This window comes from Aptenodytes patagonicus, chromosome 25 (genome assembly GCF_965638725.1).
Source record: "Aptenodytes patagonicus chromosome 25, bAptPat1.pri.cur, whole genome shotgun sequence".
NCBI classification, from domain to species: domain Eukaryota; kingdom Metazoa; phylum Chordata; class Aves; order Sphenisciformes; family Spheniscidae; genus Aptenodytes; species Aptenodytes patagonicus.
The window spans coordinates 1,252,409-1,269,918 of NC_134973.1; the positions used below are offsets into that span (position 1 = coordinate 1,252,409).

The 17,510-nt window shown below is 54.8% G+C and overlaps 1 protein-coding gene across 21 annotated transcripts in view; it reads right to left on the reverse strand.

Moving 5' to 3' along the window:
* The window catches only part of TCF3 (transcription factor 3), a 75,673-nt gene that overhangs the window by 27,564 nt on the left and 30,599 nt on the right, over positions 1-17,510 (reverse strand). For 16 of the 21 annotated variants that reach the window (XM_076359459.1, XM_076359458.1, XM_076359456.1 and 13 more), the window contains exons 4-5: positions 6,201-6,274; positions 4,987-5,083 (exon numbers count right to left, since the gene is read on the reverse strand). In XM_076359459.1, the coding sequence (XP_076215574.1) occupies positions 4,987-5,083; positions 6,201-6,274 (171 nt within the window). The remainder of the gene's footprint in view (positions 1-4,986; positions 5,084-6,200; positions 6,275-17,510) is intronic. The other 5 variants (XM_076359472.1, XM_076359471.1, XM_076359474.1 and 2 more) reach the window with 1 other exon arrangement.

Here is a 17,510-nt window from a genome sequence, read left to right on the forward strand (position 1 = left end):
AGCCCCTGGCGCCCACCGCCCCGGCGGCCATGGCACAGCCACCCACCGCACGCCTCCCCCTAGCCCCGCGCCGGTAATTCCATTAGAGTTACTGCCTGGGGAAAAAGGGGAGGAAAAACACAGCTGGGGATTAAAAGGGGGGAGAAAAAAAAAATGTTAAAAACCAAGGAGCAGCGACAAACCCTGTCCGTGGGCAGATTAAAACCATTGTCCAGGAAGAACCCATTCCACAACAGCTCACAATACACACAAGATTAGAAACACTCCTCTGAAAAGAAGCTAATTACTAGAAATAATTACTAGAAAGAAATCTGTTATGGCTTATCAGTTTCCCCACTGTTTAAGCAATCTCCCCCGCCTGTCCCCACTGAAGATGAATGGTAAAAGAGTGGCAGATTTTGAAGATTGGTGACTTAAAACAAACAGAAAAGCCCTCCTCACCCTCTGGGATGAGCCGGTTCGTCACCACGCTGTGTCCTGGCACCACCCCGGGCAGCCAGGGATGGTCCCCGTCACCTCTCCCCACTCGAGGCTGTGATGCTCAGACCTTGCCAGGACGTCACCCGTCCTCCAGGGAGAAGCACCAAGGGCTCAAAGACTGAAAACTTGGGAGGAGGGAGTGATGGAGCTCGCAGGCATTGCTACTGCACCCTGCTCATCGGGTTCACCGACCCCCACCTGGCAGCCTTGGGTGATTTTCATTCAAAGCACTGACGGTATTTCCATTCAGGGACTGACTTACTTTTTTTTTTCTTTTTTTAAATTTAGGTTATCCCATCCAGCGCAACACAGGCCAGAGCTCCCTGCCCAGTTAGTCTTGCAGACAGCTCTGGTTTTCCCTATCACCTTATGGAGCTGAAGCTGTGGCAGGGAGGGAACCTGGGCTTTGGAAAGCATCTGACTGAACATTGCCCTCCCACCATCCCCTTCAGAAAGTGCATGAGTGGCGTCACCCACAGCTCTCGGGGAGCCCAGAGGGCAGGGGAAGGCCAGCTCTGGGAGCAGCACCCACAGGTCCTGCTGTCAGTGCAGCCCCTCTCCTGCTCTGTGCTCAAGGTGCCTCCCAAAGCCAAGCTCCCATCGTGCCAGGCGCTGTATGTTCATCTAAAGAACATCCATAAGCCCCAAATACCACATCTGTGTGTCCCAGCTGAATAGAAATCAGCACTTTCCCTTTCAAAGTATGCTATGTGAATTCAAACCCGTTATGGACTAGGCGTGCACCCTGGGATCTGCAGGGCCATCATCCCAAGAGGGGGTTGGACCGGGGCTGCCCGCGGATGAGCAGGCAGGCAACCATCACTCCAGCCACCAGCGCCGGCGACTCCCGCTGCCGGGACTGCTGCCTGCTTGCAGGAAACAACAGGCATGCTGTCCTTCTGGGATTAAATCTGTCCGGTACTTTGCACCAGAGCTTTCTGCTCCCCCAGCATGGGCTGTTGAAGCATCTTCCTCCTCCCCAGAAGCTGAGCAGCTCCCTCCACACCGCACTTGGGAGGGGGACCATGGGCAGGGGACGAGGGCGCAGGCTGGTGTGATGGTGCAAGGGACCTGCCTGGACAGGCAGGCAGGAACAAGAGGCAGGGATTCAGCGGAGGTTTCGGGGATGTGCTGGCAGTGCCCTGCTCCCCCTGAACTCAGACCCACTTTCCTTCCGTCCTGGGCCATACAAATCCCTCCAGCTCTGCTCTTCTCGTGGAGTTTGCTGTCCTGGCACTGCCCTCCTCAATTTTCTGCCCCCCTACCTAAATACACCTGAGACCAATGCTCTGCGCTGCTTCCGTGCGCAATCACCGCTGCCCACAAGCCAGACCCACCTGCAGCCAGAGCTTCCCTGGCCAGCCCTGCAAAGCCAGCTCCCAGCGCAGGGACACGCCAGGAAGAAGTTTGGATGAACCAGGAAGAAGTTTGGATGAACAAGCTTGCACGTTCCACTGCTCCTTTATCCAAACGGCCACTACACCCTGCAGTTCCCAAATCTCTCTCCTCACACCCCTGCTCACGTCAGATCAGTTTGTGAGTGGCGAAATGGCTCATGTGGGAAGGGGAGCACCCGGCTGCACCCCTGCTCCTCCTCCTGCACACCATGGCCCCAAAACGTCGTCAGCCTTCAGGAGCAGGTGAAGTCTCCACCCTTGAAAGGACACGACTGCTGCTTCAAAGCTCAGGCTGGCAGGAGTTCCCCAGCCCACCGAATGCTGGTGAGAGTGGAGCCTCCTTTCCATTTGCCAGATGCATGTGGAAAATCACAAAAGAAAAAAAAAACAATCACAGTTTAGCTCCATTTCTCCACTGCTGCCTGGCCAGCAGCGTCCCTTCACTGTGGGAAGGGCGCTCGTTGTCCCTAATGCCCATTGTTAGAGGACGGCTGGCTGAAGGCTGCCTCTGGGACGCTGCACTGACTCAAGAAACACAAAAGCTGGAGGACACGGGTTCCGGGGGGGGGCCAGCACCACCCCAACCGAGCAGCAGCCGGCAGAGACCAGCGCTCAGAGCCCGTGCCAACGGGGGATGCCAACGTGCACGTTTTCTTTTTCTTTGTGGGATCCTTTCAGCTCAGCCTCCCTCTCTATCTGGCCAAGCCCGTCATTTCCAACACAGATCATGTTCTTCCTGAAATGTTTCTTCCAGCAGTTTCTGATCCTGCTTGAAGAAATAGAGGTCGAGTGGGAAAGAGATACAAATTCTGATTTTGGAGAAGGGCTTAGGCGATAGTCTCAAGCACCTTTTGTCCATCCAGTACCACTGGACATGTCCATCCTAATCTGCTCCTTCCTTCTCCTCACATTTTAAAATTCATCGGTTCCACTCAATTGCCCCACTACCACGAGCTTGCCTGGCCCACTGCCCCCAGGGGGGACCTTGCTGGAAACCAGGGACTGGCAGCTGAAGTAACACATCTCCAAAACTCACCTTTCCCTCCCACTTTGCCACTGCTTTTACACTATTGTATGCAAAAGCATTATTTTTTTTCTGCTCTCCTTTCTCTCCCCTTCCACTTATCATTTTGCCACTTGAAAAGTTTTCAGAAGCAGCTTGGTGAAGAGGAAGAGAAAATCCCACCCGTGATCTTCCTCCAGTCCATCCTTCTCAGCATGCGAGCACAGAGGCAAAGCAAAACTTATGTATTTTGGAACCTGCTCCAGGAATTGATGTTTTCTACTTTAACCACATTGAATTTTAGGAACAAAAGTGACTTTGAAATGTGAGGAGCCCCCTGCCCCTCCTGGCTGCTCTCTCCTGGCCTCCCCAGCTCCTGTTTCAGCAGCGGAGCTCCTGGTGCTGCAGCCGACTGCCCAGGCCAGCAGCCGAGACCTTGCGCCGGTGTGGGGAGACGCAGCCCCGGCGGGCACTCGAGCCCTGGGCACGGTGCATGGCCGCCGTCCTGCCGGCCACAAGGCCGCAGCTCGCCCTCCACTGCTGAGGCAGCCGGTGGAAATCACCCGCTGGGGCAGCAGAGGCTCCGGCTCCACGTGCTGGGGACCAGTTGGGCTCACAGCCTTGCTGGGGAGTGCCGCGGCGCTTGCCAAAGACTGGGAGCCCTGTCTTTGAGAAGAAGCCAAATGCGTCTTCCCTGCACACATCAAAGGGGAAACCTCCGTGTTCCTCCCCAGGCAGCTCCTTCTTGGCTAGAAGCTCTCAAGGCTGCCTTGGCCCCAGGCGTGGGACAGGTTGGGATGGGTCCCCCCCACGCACACCCCCAAGAAACCCTGCTGAACTGCATCAAGGCTCCCCCGTCTTATTAAGAAACATCTCTTCTGCTTTGCTCACATCCTCCTGGGGCAGGAAATGAGAAGGAATAACCACCCTTGCAGAGGGACAGGGGGGAGCTGCTTGGAAACGCTCTTCCACTCCTGCGCAGGACCCCCGAGGGGCAATTAAACATCGTCCCCCCTGACCGTAAGAGGAGCGAAAGGGGGGAGCATTGCCGAGAGTGAGCCCCTTGCCCCAGACACGAGCCAGGAGGAGCAAACGCGTGGCTGCTCGCTTCCCAGCACGACCCCGCTCCTCTCTTCCCCTTTCCTACCAGCTCCGCAGGAGGAACCTCCTATCATGGTGGGGATTTTCTGTTTCAAACACAATTCCTTCTTCTAACCCCACCCTTCAAACCACGAGCAAACACCGCTAGCTGCGGGGCCCTGTCCCAACACTGCTTCTTCCACACTCGCTGGAGGGTTTTAACCACCACTGCGTGGGCAAAGGTGGGGAGGACTAACCCCAATTCCTGACCTAATGTCATTAGAGCTCTCTAAGCCCTTCAGGATGGATATTTTCCGCTCTTAATCTCTCCTCCCACCCCTGAGCTGGGAGAGGTAACTGGGTAAATTGTCGCACGCATCCAGTCACGCATGATCACCGTCTCCGGCACAGCAGGTGGGGCCGGGACTGCACAGCACTCGCCGGCCCCCGCGAGCTCCTCATGCTGCCCAGTTGCAGCAGGGGATGGAGGAGCCAGGTGGGGCTGCCGGAGCCTTGCAGGACACAAGAAGAGGCCCTCCAAACCCCACTGCAGCGAGGGGGAGCACCTCCAGCTCTCTGCGGAGATTGCACCACCCTGGGGCTGCAAGGCTGGAAAGCAAAGCGGCCACGAGCCTGTTGCAAGACCTTAACGATGAGCTGTGCCTTTTCTCCCCCACTCTCCTGGTGCTTTTCCACCCTTGATTACCAGCTCCCAAGAGTCAATTCAGCCCACCCCATGCCAGCATGGCGGGCATCAATCTCCGCTATTGCCTCTGGGTGCTACTGTAAAGCATGGAAAAATAATCACGCACATAAAATACGGCGGCTGTCATGAACGTCAGGCACTGATGAGACTCTCTGGACAGCAGCTCCTTTAACAACAGCTTTGAGAACACCTCTGGAGCAGGTCTGACATGGGGAACAGCAACGCCGGCCAGTGCAAACGCTCCCACCACCATGTGCCATTCTGCGTTAGATTTCCCCTGTTTTGACCACAAACCCGCCAGGCAGCTGAAAGGCACTTACCCACTAGTCCAGCTCCCAGGAATGGTGATGAAGATATGCTGTTGTGAGATGGCAGGTCCCTGTGCTCGCCGTAGTGGGGGCCTTCGCCATAGCTCTGCTGAAGCAACACAGGAGAGTTACTGCTAGGCGTGTGGGGATGCCGAGTCAAATGCCAAAACGCAAGGCTGTCAAGAGCTCAGTCTCTCCCATAGCAGGAATGGTCAAAGTCAAAGGCTCCTTGTAAAAACGGCACAGAAATGATCGTATCCTCACGGGAAGGGAGAGCAGGGCAGTGCAGCCACGAGGCTGTGGCACTGGGAGGGGATACAGCACCAAAGCAGGGACATACGGGGGGTTTGCCCCATGCTGGCAGCTCTCAGGCAGTTTCTGCCTTTGCCCAGCAGCTCGACACCCACCAGGTGAGAACCAGGCAGCCTCCTCCCCGAGCCAGAGGGGCGAAGGGGCAAGGAGAAGGCCTATAAAAATGAGAAATGACACCACAGCACCTGCTCCGCCACTGACCTACGGGAAGGGAAAGGTGCCATTGCAAAAACGAATCACACAAACCCATTAAAATGAGCATCTGTCAAAATAACACCATTTCAATTAAGTTAATGTCTTTCCTCTCTTCCCCTCCTCAGGCCTCAGTTACGCGCTGTCGCAGCCTCGACTCCTTCCCTGCGAAACCCTTCCCGTGCTCTCCATCCCCGCCGAGGGCACCTCGGCCAGCTGACGTGGTAGATTCCCCCCAAAGCAAGCCCCAGTCGGCCCCTCGGGCTCCCAAAGCCGTGCATGGCGGGTGCTCAGCAAGCTTTGCCAAAAGCACAGACCATCAGGTTGAGATCCCTCAACCCACTCAGCCGCGACCCTCTTTGGGGACTCTCCCACCCCGTGGCCAGGAGCCCCCCTATCTCCATGCCAAAGTTGAGCGCAGGAAGGGGAGAGGCCTGAGCAGCCGTGGGGAGCCCAGACGGGATGCGGGCCTAGGGCAGGTTTTTGGAGGAGAAGCCTTCGCCAGGGCGATCTCAAGGCAGCAAAGCCTGGAGAGATGGGGACGGGGGGGCCCCTCTCCCTGCTGTCACCCCCACAGGGTTAACAGAACCAACGTCCAAAATGGGGCAAGAAAAGCTGTTCCAGGGTTAGACCCAACCTGGGCACAAACGCACACGCTGAGAAGCCATGGTAAAGCCCCCGTTTATTTTGGTTGGAGCTCGGTGTTTGTGCTTTGTCCTTACCCTTCCTTGGTCAAATGTGGAGCTGTTTTGATCTCCCGTTCCCCAGGAACCTGATCCCGGTCTTTCATCCAAACCTACCGAAAAACAGGAAGAACAAAGGTTACTCTTGCTTTATCAGCAAAACCTCAAAGGTGTTCTCGCAAAATTAACTCTTCCTTCTACAAACAAAACAATATTTTCATTAATAAACCACTTCCACTTGGCGTGACTGATCCTCCCCTCTCCCTCCTCACCTTCCCACTCCAGCTGGGAGTTTATTCCACAAACTTCAAAGCAAATCCCACCACAGCCTGGAAACGCTTCAAAACACGCGACAGTGGGAAGAGGAGAAACAAGTATTTTAACTTGCTTTATTCCAGAGAGCATCCATGAACCTCTTCTCCCCGGAGACCGATGGTGAAGAGGATTATGAATTAAAAACTCATTGCGCCCATCCCGATGCTCCCGATTTTTGCCTATGGTGCTGCTAGGTCACAGGCCAAACTCTGTTCTTCATTGCACCCCAGCAGATTAAAAGAGTGCCCAGACCTGAAAGAGCCTCAGATGGGAATTGCTGGGGGTACAACATTACCTGTGGCTTAGTCACACTTGTTCAAGGGCATTTGTTATTTAAGCCCCCTCATGCTCCCGCAGGGGAAGGTGCGCTGTCAACACAGGGCCGATCAGAGCACGCTCCCATCCATCTCGTTTTTAGCCCTCCCAAGCATATCCTTGACAAAGGGGATCCGACCCAAAATGGCAAAGGACCAAACAGGAGTGTTTTGCAATGTCCCTGCACACAGACTGCGGTAGGAAATCATCTCCTTTCATCGTCTGCCAGGTCCACCCAGGCTGCGTCTCTTGGGCTACCAGCACACTAGGCACCCAGGGGAGATGGCGAACGTCCACCGGGACAAAAAAAGCCCGGGGAGTCGCATCAGCAAAGCTCTCGCAGTTCAAGCTGGCACCATGACTGCACAGAAGAAACCTTTCCTGGCAGCTGAGCCTCGACTCGGCAGCAGGATTTCCGACTGTACTGATCCATCTCCTCTGCTCCGGTGGGTGACCAGGGGTCGGTCAGCGGCAGTTGCCATCTCCCCATTCAAAGGCTCATGGGGGCAAAGCTGGGGATTTGAGAGGGGGCTGTGCAGGGCGGGGGCATCGTTCTGCCCTGCAGCTGGGGTTTGGAGACGCTACGCAGATAGCGCGAGCTCAGCCGGGGTGGACAGGGAGAAATCCCGGATCTGCAGGAGGCTGAGCAGCGCGGATGGCACCGGCCAGAGCCATCTCTCTGCCTCGTCCCATGGAAACCCCAACCCCACTGCGGGGGGTATACGGCCACACTTGCCACAGGGCGGCACAAGACACCTCTTGCAGCGGCTCCCAGCAGCGTCCAGCATCACTCTGTGCCACCCCCAGTGCCAGGCGCCCCGGGGGCTCTCTGGGGACCCCCTCCACACCGGCTCTTCCAACGATAGCGAACTGCCCACAGACGAGGTGCCGGCAGGGCCTTACGGGAGATTTTCTTTTAGGAGCAGAGACCTGCTCGCAGCAGCAGTGACAGCAGAGGCGCAGGACAGTGGCAGGGACGGGGGTGCGTGTGGGAGCAAGGACATAGCGGGGCAGGGTTGCAGGGCACACTCCAATTTCGTTTTAGCAAAGCTGATTATTATGGCAAACACGCCGTGTATTTGTCTCCTCCGCTCCCCTTACTGTTCATTTAACCAGAAACTTCTTTCAAATTACATCCTTCTATTTCTGTGCCTTTGTGTTAATCATTTCCCCAGAGAATTGGTGTTTAATTGCTGTCTAATTTGCATAATTATGCATATTAATCTCTACACCTAATGAATATTCATAATTCTCATTTAGATTTTGTTTTCTAATCAAAAATTTCCAATGTGATTACTGTGCAGAGCAGGGATAAGCCTCTAATAATACCTTGGATACTAGGGAGAATTACTGCCAATTCTCCCACCTCCTACTTCCTAGAATAAACTTTTGCTTTGCTAATGTGTTTTTCTAAAGCAATTCATCTGCATACCCTGCAAACACCAACGGAGATCAGGAGGCAGAAATGCTCCTTCTATTCATTTTGCTTTCGTGGGTATTTTTCAAGCTCCCCAACGGTCAGGGTGAAGACACGAGCAAGAACCGCAGCCTCAGACATTCTTGGCAAACTCGCCCCTTTGCGCTGGAAGGACAAGGACCGCGGCACCAACCAGGCTTCGGCTGCGGCCGGTGCCCCCGCGAGGCGCCTTGGGAGCCCCAGAGCCAGAGGGGAAGCCAAGGCACCGGAGTCTCGACTCCCACGCCCACCCCTACACCGTGCAGGACGGGCGTTCGCAGGTCCCGGGTCACCCTGCCCTCCCGCAAAGCCACCCCGTCCTGCCTCTAACCCGCCCGATGGCAAAGGAACATCCCCAGGCCAGGATGTGCCGGGAGAAGATGCTCAGTGAGCAGGCCGGGGGGGCTCTGGAGGCAGCTCGGGTGCCTGGAAGCCCAGGATGAATTTTTTGCCAAAATTCCTGGGGAGAAGAAAAAAAAAAAAAAAAAAAAAAAAATCACTGCCAGACCTCCCCAAGGAAGGAGGGAAGAGGGGGCAGCAGGCGGTACGGGTGACAAAAGCTGAGGCCAAGAGGCTAACGCGACCCCTAGACATGGAGAAACCCTCACACGAGCTACTTCCATGCTGTGGTGCCACCCGCGTGCCCCAAAGAAGGGTCAAAACCACACCGGGTGCTCCGATGGCACGCACGCACCGCAGCAGGCTGCGGAGGACGAGCCACTCTCCCAGAGCATGTGCGAGCCCTGGGCACCCCTCCTTCCCCTTCACTGCTCTTGGGGAGACATGGAGCTGGGGGCAAGCAGCCCCCCACCGCCCTCCCCGCGCCAGCCGAGCAGGAGCCAGGAGGGAAACCCTGACCTCCTCCCATCAGCTCTGCAGCACGCAACCGGGCTGCAGGCACAGCGGTGGCCAGATCCTGCAACAACAAACCAACCCCCAGGGAAACCCAAAAGGCCTTTTTTTCCCTCCAGGTGCTGGTGTTCACGTGGTCGCATGGCTGCCAAGGTGAAGTGAGGTTATCACTCTCCCACCCGAGCGGCAAAGAAAGTGGCACACGCCTCTGGAAGCAGCCCCAAAGGCTCAGCCGCCTCCGAACGTGCCCGTGCCGGCATGCCGCTGTGGAGCCAGCCCACTGTCCGATGCCTGCTGGAAAAAAAGGTCTCATGCCTTCCCCAAGCTGTAGTCACCAGCATGAAAGGTGCCAGCAAAAACCTCCCATTTTCAGCCCGCAGGTGTTTCAAGGATTCAGGGATTTCTGGGATGAAGCCAGGAAAAAACAGACTGCCCTCTTTCGACTTCTGGCATCTGTCCTACATTCAATGCCAACCTGCTCTTCCCTCCCTTCGTATTGGAGTAAGGGTCTGAAATTTGGCAGCAAATGCCCTCTGCCAATCCTGCGAAAACCCAAAGTTTGGCCAAAGGCAGGCGCTTCTGGAACAGCTCCCATCAGCAGGGTTTTGCTCCACTCACACCATAAAAGCCCCGAAGACAGTGCCACCACCAAACGCGGTCACATTTTCCCCAGTCCGCAGCACTCACCGACGGTGCCCTTGAGCCCAGCCTTCCCGCTGGCACCGCCTGGTACCGAGCAGCGGGGCTCGACCCGAATTGAGGAAGAGGAAGGGGAAGGAGCAGAAGACAGGGAAGCCTGGGGTAAGAAGGACACCGCTCGGGCAGCCCCACGCTGGCATCCCCGGGGCTCTCCCCGAGTGCTCGCCCAAGGGCGCCCAAGCACCCCACCCCGGGCCCTTTTGTCCCAGCGGCTCGGGAGGCGAGGCCAGGCACCCGGGGGACGGTCAGAAGGACCTGGCGATGTGTTTCCTGCCTACGGGTGTTGCTCACATGCTGCCGGGCTCCTCCAGGTGAGACGGAGATCCCGCAGGCATCTCCCTTGCCCCCCAACTCTGCCTCGCCCCGGGGCACAGATTTCCTGCGTTAAAGCACGCACAGTCCCGGGCAAAAAAAAAACCCATAAATCCAAGTCACCAACCGAGATCGTGTCAAAACTCACGTGGCACGGAGCTGAATTACGTTTGCACAAGCGAGCTTAATTCTGGCATATCCCAGCTTTTGAGTGCTTGGCTGTGCAACATTTACAACCCTCTTCCAGCGCAGGGCGTGTGTGCAGTTTTAAAGACGCCCACATGTGCACGCAGCTGTTGGGAGCCAACTTTATTTTAAAATAAACCCATTTTCCAACTAACCAAGTTAAGGCACACTTTCCAATTCAGAAAAGACAAAAATAGGAACTACCTCCTCTCTCCATTAATACAGTTATTAAAAAGCGCACAGATTAATTGTGCATTTTAATAACCCTGATCATGAATATTCATAACACATTTCTTGCTCATGTTCTAATTAAAACATACTAATAGAATAAGATGTAGCTGTCAGACAGTAATTTTTTTTTTCTCTTACGATTTTTGTGCCGCAGCTAAGAAGAGCTGATAGACAAGAACCGTCCTAAGCTCTCAGCATGGATAAAAATAATTTGTCCACATTTAGTCTCAGCAAAAAAGCCCTTCACCTGATAACGAGCCACAGTAAAAAGCTCCGCACAACTGGCCAGCAACACAGGGCACCAGGAGTCGTTCCCCACCCAGGAGGAACGAAACCACTTTAAACACACAACTCTCAAACAAGAAAAGGCACTAAGGAGGGTGTAGGGTTTTCTGCCCATCCCCACATCCCAGCAGCCACTTAGGTCCCTCCTGCTCAGTTCCCGGTCTGTGGCTTCCAGCCCTCACCCATGGGGTCCCCGGAGCCGAAAATGCCGCACCAACAGATGCTGCTCTGGTTTCAATAACCCGAGCCCTGAAAGCTACACAAGCCCTCAAGCCAGCCATGAGCCCCAAGGTGTTTTGTAGCTCTGAAACCCCCGATCTGAGCACATGGGACATGGCTTGGGAGGGAGTGTGGCTTTGGTGCCAGCCCCTGCTCTGCCCACCCGGAGACGGCCAAGAAGGACTCCCCAACGTATGGCGTTTGCATTCAGGCCAAGGTCTCTCAAAACAAGCTCAATCCCTAATGATTCCTTTGCAAGCAAAGCTCAAGGGGTGGGCAGCCATCCCTCTGGACCTGGAAGAGAACACGCACTGCCACAAAGCTGCGGTCCAGCAGGCTCAAATGACTCAAAGGCGCCTAGTTTTCAGTGTCAGGAGGAGGATGCAGCGAGGGGACCGTCACGGCAGCCCCACGGGTGACAGTGGGGGACACCACGGGGTATGCTGCGCTGCTCGAGCTGCGGCTGAGCGCTTCCCTCCCCAAGGCCGCCCCTGCCTCCACAATCTGCCAGCATCAAAGCACCCTCCTTAATCTGATTCCCATCAAAATGACTAGGCTAGGCTTTTTTTTTTTTTCCCTAAAGTCAATTAAAAATATTTAGGCCAAGCCCTTTGTGCGGCTGGACAAGGTTCGGGAGCAGCCGCAGCTGCCACGAAGACGGCATCTTCCATTTTCAAGGGTCTACCGACCACAAGGTGCCCACAGCGAGGCTTTGAAAGCCGGACGGCAAATTCAGCTCTGCAGCCAGAGCAGTGCCCATGGGCTGGAGCAGGACGGGGATGCGATGGCAGCTGGGAATAAAAACGCCGCAGCCAGCAGCCCACCATGCTTATGTTATGAATACAGGTAACCTCTGCTAGCCCCCAAGCCGCCCCGGGAGAAACATGGGGGACCCCGCTCCCCGCCTGCCTCCATCGGAGGCGGGACAGCACGAGCCGCCATGGATAGAGACACCGGTGCCACCGTAATTTGATTTGAAACAGAGGTGACAGAAGGCTGCTTGATAAACACTTCCAAATTAAGCGGCTTTGTGTCCTAATCGCTCTGGCGATCAGCCTCACAGCAAAATCTCTGCTAAAAGGGATTTGAAATCAATAAAATTAGTCGACTAGTAATTAGCTTTAGTCCCAGTCAAACTAGCAAAGTTGTTTTCCTGGTGAGAGTTGGTTCCCCGGACCCACGCAGCACCGCTCGGCGAGGAAAAACCCACCGACCCATCTCGGCACCCAGGAATCCCCGGGAAAGGCCCCCGGGTGCAGGCAGAGCCCCTGCAAGGGGAAAAGCGGGTGCTGGGAGCGGCCGCCAGCTCTGCCTGTTTATTTACCAGCCCTGTCCAACCCCGAATAGGAAAAAACAGCTGTGAATGGAAGGCAGCCGGTAGCTGTTTACAGGACGTCGACTGTGGATGGGACTATACAATTTGTTCACTTCCTTTTCCCGGCACACGACAAAACAATTAAAAAAAAAAAAGAAAAAAGAAAAAAGAAAAAAAGGCAAAATAAATCCCCCAAAAGCAAGTGGTGCCGACCACCTGGCGGGCAGCACGGGGTCCCCGGCAATGACACCTTGGTGGCCTCTGCTCATGGGGCAGACTGGGAGTCCTCGCCCCAGGTAGGGAAGCTCCATTTCATTCCCTCCACTGCCTCGAAATTTGAGGTTGGACCAAAGCTGGCTGGCCGAGAGAGCAAGGCTCAGCTTTTCTGCTGCCTGGGGAGAAAGAAAGTATTTTGGTGGATCTGGCTTGAGAGTGGGCGGTTTCGTGCCTTGACCGCACAGCCCGTGCTGCGCTGCTGGTAGCCGCAGTCCGGCCAGTCCTGGGGGAGGGACGCAGCGTGGCCGGACGCAGGATGGGACAGCTCAAATAAAGACAGCCGCTTGCCGGGATGTGCTTCCCCAAGCCCACAGTTTGAGGGGCATGGGGATGATCCCTGAGGATGAGTACCGCTGCGTAACTGCCCCCCAGACAGCAAGGTGCCAGCCCTGACCGGAGGTACCCAAAGCCACTGTGTCGTGCCCCAGGAAGGGGATGGAGCCATGCTGTCCAAGAAGCTCACAGCTCCCCAGGACCCAGCTTGGTCCCGTCCCCTGTCCCTCCGTGCTGCTGCTTCCCGACCCGTCCAAGAGGAGCAAGTGGGCCAGGCAGCACAAGTGGATGCTCTGGACCACGACAGCCCGGGGAAGTGGAGGGCAGCGATGCCATCCCCCAGATCAGGCACCAAGTGGGGACACGTACAACTGCACCGACACGTTAAACAAACAGGTCATCTCGAAGCCCGCTAACACAGATCCCTACAATATTTATGGGGCAGCCTCTGCCCATTTATCTTTGTGATGATGAATGTACCGAGAATTCAAAACCAAGACATGCACATCCACCCTGCACGGGCCCCCGCGCCCCTGCCCCCAGGGAAGCACCCGCTGCTGCCTCCCCCCTCCCCAAATGTGCACTCGGGGATAATTTTTGACTTAAAAAGAGCTGATGCCACCACTTCGGTGATCATTAATTCCTCTGCTTAGCATCTGCTCTGGCATCTCCTGCGCCGTATTCTGGTTCAGTGGTTTCTGCACAGTCCACACTCGGAGCTGGGTTTTAGGAAATGTTTGGGGCTGGGGAAAGATGGGAGCGGTACCAGGCAGAGAGTGGGGAAAAATGATCCCTTCCCCAATGGCTTTGGAGAAGGGATGAGTATGGAGAGAAATTAAACCTACAGCCAACACCAAAAAAAAGCCAGAAAGAGTGGAAAAAGAGCCAAAGTAGTACTTTAGTTACTCCTGGTGTTTTTGGAAGATGGTCTGGGAGATGATGCACATGGCGTTTCAAAACAAAGCTGCATTCACAGCTTCTGCTGTGGGTCAGGACACTGCTTCGCTCGAATGTCACAGCCCGTGGGCAGCTGCAACTGCTCTCAAAGGACGGGGCAGGCTCCAAGGCAGCTCCCAGGCTGTTTTCAGGGGTGCTGGGGTGACATCCCAGAAATGCCCCAGAAGAGAAAAGCAAGTGTACAAAACAGTGCCCAGCATAGGGGTGAGGGAGGGTGGGGGGGTGGGGGGGGTGGGGGAGGGAGAGGGGGGGAAGAAAACCCAACAAGCAAATTCAACCACGTTTCACTTTAAAAACAAGTGCTATTTGCAAACCCTACAGGAAGATCCCCACTGCGTTTTGGGGGGTGGCTTTTTGGTAATCAAAATGAGACTTTGCCCGCTTAAAGTCACAATTAAGGAAATAAATCACCCGGACCAGCCCAAACCTCATCAAGGCCTTGCAAAACAACTGCACACACTGCCAGCGGTGGGACAACGCTGCACCGTGGCACGGCCACCACCACCGGTGTCCGCAGCGCAGCCAAGGACCGGACCCAGAGTCCCACGGTTCGTGCCAGCACCGAATTGCTGGGCTACCCTCTCCCTGGAGGATAGGCCAAACTGGACAGGATTTATTGAACTAACAAAAAGCCAGTGAGACCAAGTGAAGGCAGCGGGGCCATCAGGCCTCCCAAGCGCGGGGAAGAAGCCAGCTCCCTCCAGCAGGAAGGCACGGAGAGCAGAGACGGTCCTACCTCCCAGCCCCTAGGAAAGCCAGCAAGATGCCACAGGGAGAGAGAAAACAAACCTGTGACGACAACCAGAGGGAAGAAAATAAACTTTAAAGCTCAAAACACTTCCCCCAGCTGTAAAAACAAAGGCACAGCAATGACCAAACAAGAGCACAAAGGAGCAGCATGAAAAGGGGCCGGAGGATAACACGGGGCTCGACCAGTCGGTGCTTTCAAAAGGTCAGCAGCCTGCGGGACGAACCCACCACGTCCCTTGTCCCCAGCCTCTCTGGGACTAACCTACCCATGTCCCTTGTCCCCAGCCTCCATCCAAGCCCAACAGCCCATCCACTCTCTACAAGAAGTGGGATATCAAGGAGGGCCTAAGGGACAAAAGCACAGGGAAATGGGCCAAGAATTACATTGGTTTGAGTCAGACCAGTAACAGGTGTCAGAGAATTCGCTTTGTCTTTGCTAGCACTTTGGATCAACATGTATTTCGGAGGAGCACCTCTGCTACCCTCCTCGTGGATGGAAACAGAGACCCAACGCGAGGCGACAGCGGGAACCCCACTGCCACCAGCCAGGCGGCCCTGCGGTCCCATTGCACCATGACATGGCAAAGCAGGGCTGAAGAGACCACGGAGGGTGGGAGAAGCATGAGGGGCTGCTCCCAGCCCCGGGGATGATCCCACGTCTGGAGATGAGCCCACGTCTGGAGATGAGCCACTCGCAGCTGATGGTAGCAGCTCACGATAAAACCAACCCTGCAGAAGAGCAAGGAGGTGGCTCAGACCTGACCCCGCAGGACCCCCTTACCAGAAGGGTGCCACAAAGCACCTCGGCCCTCCCCAAACTGCTTTTCGACAGGAGGCTGGGGAACACACCCACGCATCGAAAGCAGGCTCCAACTCAGGGCTGCTAAAACTCAGCACAAAGAAACGCAGCACTGGACACCAGCGAGTGCCGCCCCGTCACCTCCCCAGCAGTCCTTCAACCCAAGCTTACCGAACGCTGCCAACACGCTGCTCCTCACGACTTCCAGGCATGCAACCTGAAAATGTTTAATTCTATTAACTAAATATTAAAACCCGTGGAGCTACGAGGAGTTACATCCTTGACCCGAACACCAGACTCGTGCCACTCAGGAGCTCCCGGCTTGAAGCCCATACGCGTGTCTACAGGACCTCTGAGGGCTCCTGGGAACTGCAGTCCTGCAAGCAACCCGAAACACGAAGACAGCCCTGTAGAGAACTTTTCCTCATGTTCTGCATCACATGCATTCAACAACATCAACATGTTTGCTACCACAAAACAACTTAAATTCAGTAGCTACAGGCTTATTCACAAAGCAAGGGGTTATATTCCATTAAACAGAAAGCTTTGGGGAGAAGAGTGAGAGTAAATCCACATCCTGTTTTTTCCAGCTCATTTATTTTACCACAAAGTTGCACACTCATGAAAGATGCAGACACTCGACACTAACGCACGTATTGTTGCCCAAAGAACGAATTCATTTTGCTGAGCGCGCACAGCAGCCCAATGCTAGCAAGGAATGAAATACGACGGCTGCGGGTCCCCTGAGACGCTACGTATTGACCTTTCGTATTTCGCAGGCAATTGTGTATTTTGCACATACACGCAGATGCACGGAATAGGCACATACAGCCCCACTACTTTATTTAGAAGCACATACCTCTATTTCCACTCTGATTTGCATCTTTCCAAGAATTGTTTAATTTGCAATGTAAAATAAAATTACGGTATCAGAGATGCAACCAGAACACTGTCCTTTTGCTGGGGAATAGAAATCTTTTCCCACTTGGTTTCCATTACTCACCAAGCAAGAAAATAGGGGACAAAAACCTGTTTACTTATACCTGACGAAAAAAACCCCAAAAGTTTGCAAAAGAGACATTTCAGATCAAACAAAAAGGCTTTCCTTGGAGGCTTCCCCGGGCTGCGGCCAGAGAACAGTGCCAGCCATGCGTACGTGAGCCCTCCCAGCCCACCACCGCACTCCGAAGCCAGCAGGTAGGGAGGCCAGAGGCAGTTAAAAATTAGTCAAATTAAAGACCGTTTCCAAATAGTGTGGAAATTACGTGGGGAAACGGCCAAACACACGCACACACAGTCACAGTGGCCTTGGTAGTTTATTTGTAAGTCTTCTCTTATCAGGGAGAGGGATGGTGGTTAATGACTTGTATGCTTTATTGCTAACGAGCCAGCACTTACTCTGCAAACTTCCCTGGAGCGAGGGGAAAAAACAGATCCCAAAGAGGAGAGGAAGGCTGAAGCAAACGCACATCCAGGAGCGTTTATTCTAACCGAAAATGCAGGGGCTGCAATCCTGCAGGGTACTGGGCAGCCCTGCGCAGGATGCCCCGGACCACACAGGATGCGGCCGCAGGGCTGGCTAGGATAGCTAACGTGTTCGCTGAGACGATGATTCAGCCCACAGGAAGGATCATCTAAGAAGAATTGTTCGACACAATGAGAAAAACTTTCCCAAACAAAGTGTTCTCAACACCACCTGCCTGCCTCCCTCCGCGGGGCTGGGGCAAGCCCTCAACTCTAGCTTTTGTTTGCATGTAACTTCAAGACTATGGTCGCCACAACAAAGGTTAGTCTTTTTGCCTTCTCCTTTCCCAAGGCGAGCATCGCCGAGCGCACAGCGGGCTCACGGCTGCCATCCTGTCCCCCGAGAACAAGCTGGTGGGCAACACAGAAGCTATCAACACCTGTCTGCTGCCGAAACCCCGGCCAGGCCCAGTTACAGTGCTGTAACTGCAGGATTGCAAACTTCAGCAGCTGAATATGCCCAAAATATACAAGCTAGGCTTACTGAGGCATCCCTAAAGCAAAACCAAGTGCCAGTAGCATACAAGGTAGAGTTTTGGGGATAACTGCACATACAGCCAAGGAGTTTTCCCTCCCAGGCACCAG